The 7,573-nt window shown below is 37.1% G+C and overlaps 1 protein-coding gene across 1 annotated transcript; it reads left to right on the top strand.

Moving 5' to 3' along the window:
• Window positions 1-498: 498 nt before the first annotated feature.
• On the top strand, window positions 499-3,756 carry LOC122039835 (WAT1-related protein At3g56620-like). Its single transcript, XM_042599265.1, has 7 exons — window positions 499-559; window positions 978-1,090; window positions 2,780-2,959; window positions 3,046-3,143; window positions 3,229-3,284; window positions 3,362-3,529; window positions 3,604-3,756. The coding sequence occupies exons 2-7, from the start codon at window positions 1,032-1,034 to the stop codon at window positions 3,754-3,756; spliced, it is 714 nt and encodes a 237-aa protein (XP_042455199.1). The 5' UTR covers window positions 499-559; window positions 978-1,031.
• Window positions 3,757-7,573: the final 3,817 nt, after the last annotated feature.

Genomic DNA, 7,573 nt, shown 5'->3' with positions numbered 1-7,573 from the left:
CGATCCCCCTTCCCCGTGGCCTTCCTCCTCGGCTCTATAACCGCATTCGGGCTCGTCGCTGTCGTCTTCTACTGGTTCGTCGTCTCTGCATCTCAACGCACCCCCGATCCGGCCCTCGTCGGGTGCCGTCCGGACAGCGAGGGCTCCTAGTCCATCGGGGTCTTCTACGAAAAGAGTCTCGATTTCCCCCATCGAATTGGTACGTAAGGAAGCTCGTCTATGTCTAGAAGCCGGTGTCTTGTTCGAGCTTGCGGTTGTGATGGCTTTTCTTTCCTACAGCATAGGAGCAGCATGGGCCAACTCCTCCCATGGGGTATGTTCTCAGTTCTTGTCTTCCTCCCCAATTTTTAACCCTAGTGGACTGTCCGTTGCTGTGTGGATCTGGCGAGGAGAAATCGAGAGATGCGGTTCGTGGATTCATCAGTTTCGCTTCTCGCCACTTGCGACAGCGACATCGTCAAGCTCTTTGACGTCACGGTGGATGCCGGCGATCCCTGCACGCTCATCTACACGCCTTCCCCCGGATCTCAAATCAACTCCGTCAAGTGGAACCACACCAGTAAAAACGCTTTCCCGCCTCGTTTTATATCGCACTATCTGTTTGCTTCCTCTTTGATGTGCATTTCTGTTATGCTTGTGTCGGAGGGTTTTGTTTGCTCGATTGTAGCCTCTCTTTTTTTTTCCCCCCGATAGTCTGGGATGCGTTACTCTCTGAAGCAAAATTACTAGGAAACTGCGTATCTGCATTTTTTACTTCTCTTGGAAATTTGTTGCTTTGCCTTGGATCGACACTATTCGAATTGTATAAGGGCATGTTTCATCCTTGCCTAGTGCCGTCAGAATTTAATTTTCCCTTGACTCATCATTCAAGTTTATTTTGTATCTTGTATAACTTAGTTAATTTTGTTAATCCAGCGGATGGTGGCTGACTTTTACGGTGGAAAAATCTTACTAAAGTTTAATCTTTTTTCGTGCAGACCTAGTGGTTGCTAGTGCTGGTGACGATAAAAAGATATCACTTTAGAATAAAAATGGCCAAAGTATGGGATCCTTTCCTTCTCACGACAGCGACCTTGCTGATGACATTGAGGTAGCTCACTGTTTGCTCATTAATTTGTTCTATTGTGATCAATACATCTGGTTTTCTGGAAATTTACAGATGCCCGGATGCCATTCAAATCATTGCTTGCATTTTTTCCCCTCTGTCTCTCTGTCTCTCTGGTTTACATCTTGTCTTCAGTTCAACCACTGTTAATGATTATTCTAGAGTGACCTGAGTGTCTCTGGTTTACATCTCTGATTCAATTCAATAATTGTTAGTGAATTGATTTCTACTAGATGATTGCTCTGCAACCACAGTATGTCTTTTCTGTAAGTCTTATGCATGTCTCACCTTGGGTGTTGTTTCCCACAGTTCTAAAACACAACTGATTTACTTGATGTATTCATGAGAAGGAAAAATACAACTAAGTTCTAAAGCAATTGATGCTTCTGTTAAAGTTGCAAAAGAATTACTAAAATTTGATGATGTTCTTGGCAGACTAATAGCCTGTGTGAACAATTTGAATACCACTGCTTTATATGTTAATAAATTTGAAGAAATATAACCACGGCTGGCTATACATAGTATAATCTCATCTTTTTCTATTTGATGTTTTCCTTCAAATATGTCCTAAGCATTTATTTATTTCGGCTTTATATTATTTGTTTCATGGTAAATTAATCTTCTTGTCCATCTTCAAACTCTTGACATGTTTGCAGAGTGACTAAAAGTCTTGAAAAGAACACCATATGCACCATCAATCCTAGAGGTAATTTACATCTTCTCATGTTGATTAAGCGAAAACATTCAATTGTTCATATTTTTTGAATTTCTCTATCAGATCCATATTCAATAGTGAGCAGAGATGGCTAACAAGAATTAGACGATGATCAGACTTTTTTAGTTCACAAGTTAACTAAAAACAACTATTTTAAGTGAACTTCTTTCTTAAAATGCAGAGCTTGGTTTCCTTGGAAATCATGTTCCTTCTTGAACCATATTCAATTTGGGCATGTTTTCTTTCCTCACTTTCTTGGGAGCAGCTGTCATGGTCTAAGGCCTTCATCAAAAAATGGTTCAGCATCAAAATCAAAGGTCAGGAGAGCCATGTCGACGAGATTGATAGCAAAGGTATGCCTGGTTTCTTCTTCTTGTTGAATTCCAGAAACCCTAGTCGACGAGAATAAAGTGCACTTGTTTGCCTGCTTTTCTCCCTAGTCGTCTTCATCTTGTCGACGAGATGATTTATTTGTCTGTTTGCTAGAGAAAATGATACAACAGATAGAGGAGTCTGATGTAGCTTGTTGGCACTTGTTTGCCTACTTTTCTCTCATCTTTTTTCTATTCCTAGCTTTCAAAGCATTTGTCTATCTTAGACTTGTTTGTTTGACAGAATCAATATGATTTTCTTCCTTTATAAAGAACCAAGGACAATAAAAATTGTCACAAACAATTTGGTGAGGAGATCATGGCCTCTGTGAAAGCATGTGCTCCATACTTCTATATGATTGTGTCCTAGTTCGCGTATGCTGGATCCAGCATCCTCGGCAAGCTTGCATTAGGACAAGGACTAAGTGCACTTGTCTTCGTAGTGTACAGGCACCTTATTGCCATGCTCATCTTGGCTCCTCTTGCTTATGTGCTCAAAAGGTTCAAGGAGCATGTCTCATTAGAATTGTTGAGAATAAGATATATGACTACAAATTGAATGTTTTTAAACTCATCTCATGGTTGTAGGAATCGAAGACCCAGCTTCTCATTTGGTGTCATGCTAAAAATATTCATTCTTGCTATGTTGGGTATAACAATTCAGCAAAATGTATACTACGTTGGACTCCATCTCATTTCTCCAACTGTTGCCAGTGCCTTGGGCAATGTCATTCCTGCTTTTACTTTCTTATTGGCAATTGTACTGAGGTTGATTCAGATATTAATTCCAAGTAATTTTATAGTGAATTTAGTTCATTCAAATATCATTCTATATTTGGTCTTTTTTTGCTCAGGATGGAAAAGCTCAACTTGAAGACTGTAAGAGGGAGGGCCAAGCTTGCAGGGGCCATCTTCTGCATCACTGGTGCCCTGATCTTCACATTTTGGAAAGGTCATTTTGTTGGGGGCCTTTTTTACTTCACCTATGATCCAACTTCATTTCGAAAGTCCTGAGAAAGGCGATGCCTGGCTTAAAGGCTCTGCTCTTATGCTATTCGGCTATTTTGCATGCAGTGTATCGCTTGTTCTTCAGGTATTGCGTCAATGGTGTCCCTTGTGTTGTCACTTCCCTTTTAATTACTATGTTATGTTAATCATGAGTATTCTCAGGCATCCATCTGTGAGATCTACCCAGCTAAACTCACCATGAACGCCGTGATGTGCTTCTTCGCAGCACTGCAATCTTCTGCACTTTCCCTCATCTTTGAAAGGAATGCCTCGTCATGGAGAATGTTTCCGCTATTTACTCATCTTATTTTGTGCATTGTATTTGTTTGGGTAAGTTAAAGTTGATTAAGAAAATCATTAGATGCAATAATAGAAATTCCTTGATATGTGTGCATAATAACTAGTGCCAAAGGCCAAAAAAGTTTTGCAAAATGTTGGCCATCTTCTTCCACTTCATTCTACCACTTTTTCATCTCCAACTCCTCATTACTCTACTATTTGAAGTTGCCAACCTCCTGTTAAATCTGCCTTCTTTGGCCAATGATCTGTTACAATGAATCAAAATTTAGTAATTCAAATGTCAAGCTAGGATAAGTTAAGTTGTATCTTTCTGATTCTTAGTTAAAAAGACTGGCAATTGTACATATATTTCCTTTAACCTGATTAATTATTTCTTTTTAGTGATCACCATCTTATGAGTTTATCACTAAATTGACCAATTTGAATGGACAACTACTATGGAGAACTAACTTTATGCCTTCCTGGAATCTTATCAACTTTGTGCTAACGCTTTTATCTCATTTGTAGAATTATTGCATCTCCCTTACTCTTTGTAAAATTTTATTTGCTCTCTTCCTTTATAAGTTAGTTTAGGTGGTATGTCTCTCACAGTGATTCTTTTATTCACTTTCTGTACATATTTAATTTTTATAATCTGTACAGTAAGCACAACATGATTTGCTGAAAATTAATATTTTTTATACTTGTCTACCCTGCCAGAACTTTGATAGAAACCATGGAATTACAACATTGCTAAAGGCAATACATTGGGTTGTGAAAATTGACATATGAATATCTGGTGCATTGATATATCTTTCTTAATTTTTCTGCTGTAGATTTCGAATATTATAGGATAGGAGCTGAACATACATTTTAGCATTTTGAATCATTATCATGCCTAGTAAGTTGTTGTATGATGCTGTCGGTTCTTATCAATCTGTACACTTGAATTAGAAGGAGCAAATTATCTATGTTATATTCTAAGCAGCATATACTAAGTGTCATATATGAAAGTTTTAGATTCTATGTTATATTCGTTATCTTCCCCAGCAGCCTTTAAAAACTCAGTATTCTATTTTATTTGATACATGTACACATTTGTTTTAGTTATTTGACATATGGTGGATTTATGTGTTTTTATAGTTTACAAATCTCAAGTACTCCAGAGTTGAAATTGATGAAGTGCTGTTCGAGTGGGCTGAATGCATGCTAGATTACATTTGAAGTGCGGTTCTACCTTGATGTGTTAAAAGAATGTTCTACCTTGATTTTGATATCTATTAGCTAGCTTTTGATGTAAAAAGAATGTTTGGATATTTTATGGATATTGTTGTAAGAAGATTATTTATATAATTTGTGAATATTTGTGTATTTTATGGATATTATTGAATGAAGAATATTTGTATAATTTGTGAATATTTGTGTTTTTTTTTGTTATTATCGGTTTTTCATTGTTTCGGAAATCAAATTTGTGCTGTTAAAAAATATACATATTACATCAGTTTTCCACCGCTGCAAAACCGGTGTTATTAACTAATATTACATTGATCATTTACCGCTGCCAAAACTGGTGTTATTAACATACAATATTACATCGGTTTTACACCGTTGATGAAACGGTGTCGTTAAGTGATACTACACCGGTTAATAACCGATTCGAAGACCGGTGTCGTTAAGTGATACTACACCGATTTTAACCCGATGTCTAAAATGGCAGACTTTTAACATCGGCTTCATAGACATCGGTCGAAAATGAAATAGACACCAGTGGAAAACCGATGTCTATGAAGGTTTTTGTTGTAGTGGTTGCAGCACATTTGACATAGAAGCAAAAATGTAACACGGCGTCATCTCATCTGCCTTGACTCATTTCTTATGTCTCTCTATCTCCTCTTCACTAGAATCCTTATCAGACATGCTAGGACAGACCTCAAGAAGTACGCACTTATATTGTTCAGCAGTTAAGACAATGCCCAAGTTTCGTTTCCAATAAATATAATTTGGACCAGTAAGTTTATTTTCTTTTAAAATAACAGCAAGAGGATTGAAAATCATTTTGAAATCCTGAGAATCACAAAATAAAATACTTGGTCAAAATTTTAGAATTTAAAATAATATTGATTTCTCAAACAATATAATTTAAATTCACCAACACCTCAAAACACCATGAATTTCGTATGCCACGATAGTGTGGACGTATACTAATTCAAACATTTATAAGAGGAGGTTTTATCTATTAATTTTATTATCTTGTCAACCTAACTTTATAACAAATAAAATTAATAGTTGGTTCATCTTTGGTCAAACAAATAATAGCAGTGACTCCGAAGGGGAGAATACTATTAAATGCACCTAAGTATATACCATTACTTGATACTTAGTCTATTAATTAGGATTGTACCCCTTCAGATGAAGAAGATCACACATACCTAAATAATTTCCTATAATCATCTATAAAGGAAGTTTGATCTAGTGATCCGCAAGCAAACTCATCCGATATGGAGGAAGACACTTAAAGTCAACGCATAAGTTTGAATGCATCACTTACAAACCAGTAATGTGTTAGGATGTATACTAAAATTCTAGCTTTTGGTATAAATATTTATCTAGAAATAAGAATCACATTGGTCAAATGTCAACATTTATGATAAATGTAGATGTTCAATTAATTTATATTGTAGGTAACATGGTGTGTATTGTCACACACAGAGGATCATGTTATCAGTACCTTATAAATTATAAACAGTAGCTCACGACCAAGATGGAAAGGAACAAACCATTGGAAGGTCGTAGTGTAATTAGGTATTAGTTTATCTTAACTATATAATTACACTAGTACACTTAGAGTGTATTGAGTAGGACCATTAGAGGTCGTTTCATTTTATACTGACTTTATAAAGGAACAAATACCTCAGTTATTATGGAAGTGTGTGCTCTTAATCCTAATATAATAACAAGCACATATATTTGATATTTATTTATTTAATTTATCAATGGGTGAGATTTAGTTCGATAAATCAATAAGCCCGATAAGTTGGAAACTGATATCACTTATAGTGTGTGTTGTTGATTATAGAAGGAAACTGTGTCCTAGTGATCTAGGTTGAGAATGTAACGCCCGAAAATTATCAAACTATTTTAGAAATATTCTATGATTTTTATGGAATTTTAGAATATTTTTACATAATTTTTAGAGTAGCGGAAGTAGCAAAAATAAATAGGACCGTAAAATGGCCTGCGCGGGAATTTAACCCGAGACCTATTGGGTCCTACGACTTATAGATAGCTTTAGTAACCGGATGAACCCAGCAGGGCCGTGCTGAAAGGAAAGGGAAAGAATTTTATTTAAATTAGAGTTGAGGGAATTAATCCCTTAATATAAATAGGAATTAATAAGTGGGGAGATAGGATTTTAATCGGCAACTTCTCTTTTCCTCACCCTAGCCACGCCGCAACCCTCCCTTCTCCTCTCCTTCTCTCGGCGCCAACCACAAGAACAAGCAAGGGTTCTGTCCCAGGGGTTCCTAGGGTAAATTCCGGCGACGACTTCGACACGAGGACGCTCCCCTCCGCGAGAGGAACGCATAGACGCGAGAAGATCGTCGAAAGGATCGTCTCCTCCGGAAATCCAGCGATTAGAATCGTATGAAAATCCTAACAGGAGGTAAGAAACCCCTCACCTGCAGTATAAGTAGCTTCTGTGTGAATTCCATGTCTTAGTTTAGTAATATGTAGACAATCGACACAAAGGATGTGAATTAGCGCATACTAAGTGTTCGATTAAATTATTTAGCACAGAAAAATGCAACTTAGACATTTTAATAGCTCAGTAAATGCAATAGAAGCATTTAGATAGTTTAATTAGCCTTGTCACAGCATATATGGGACTACGGTCCAATGGGTGGGCACCCACAGTCGCCTCTAGGTTCAGATAACCTAGTAGAAGCAAGGTAAATTAACTAGCTATGATTCAGTATTTTATTTTCAGTAGTGGCACTGTACAGGAATAGATATCCATTGGGCTGGGCTCCCATAGTCGGTCCCTAGGTTTAGATAACCTAGTAAACCTTACTAAATTCGGGATTTGCAACCCCG

This window comes from Zingiber officinale, chromosome 1B (genome assembly GCF_018446385.1).
Source record: "Zingiber officinale cultivar Zhangliang chromosome 1B, Zo_v1.1, whole genome shotgun sequence".
Lineage (NCBI taxonomy): Eukaryota > Viridiplantae > Streptophyta > Magnoliopsida > Zingiberales > Zingiberaceae > Zingiber > Zingiber officinale.
Note: the sequence above shows the minus strand (reverse complement) of the source record. Positions and strands in the feature narration are given on the sequence as shown.

What these genes read in the sequence shown, in the direction of transcription:
- LOC122039835 (XM_042599265.1), top strand. Translation starts at nt 1,032, where the DNA reads ATGGCCAAAGTATGGGATCCTTTCCTTCTCACGACAGCGACCTTGCTG. An exon ending in ACCTTGCTGATGACATTGAG is followed by an intron (nt 1,091 to 2,779) that starts GTAGCTCACTGT and finishes TCATGGTTGTAG; the next exon opens with GAATCGAAGACCCAGCTTCT. An exon ending in GTGTATCGCTTGTTCTTCAG is followed by an intron (nt 3,285 to 3,361) that starts GTATTGCGTCAA and finishes GAGTATTCTCAG; the next exon opens with GCATCCATCTGTGAGATCTA.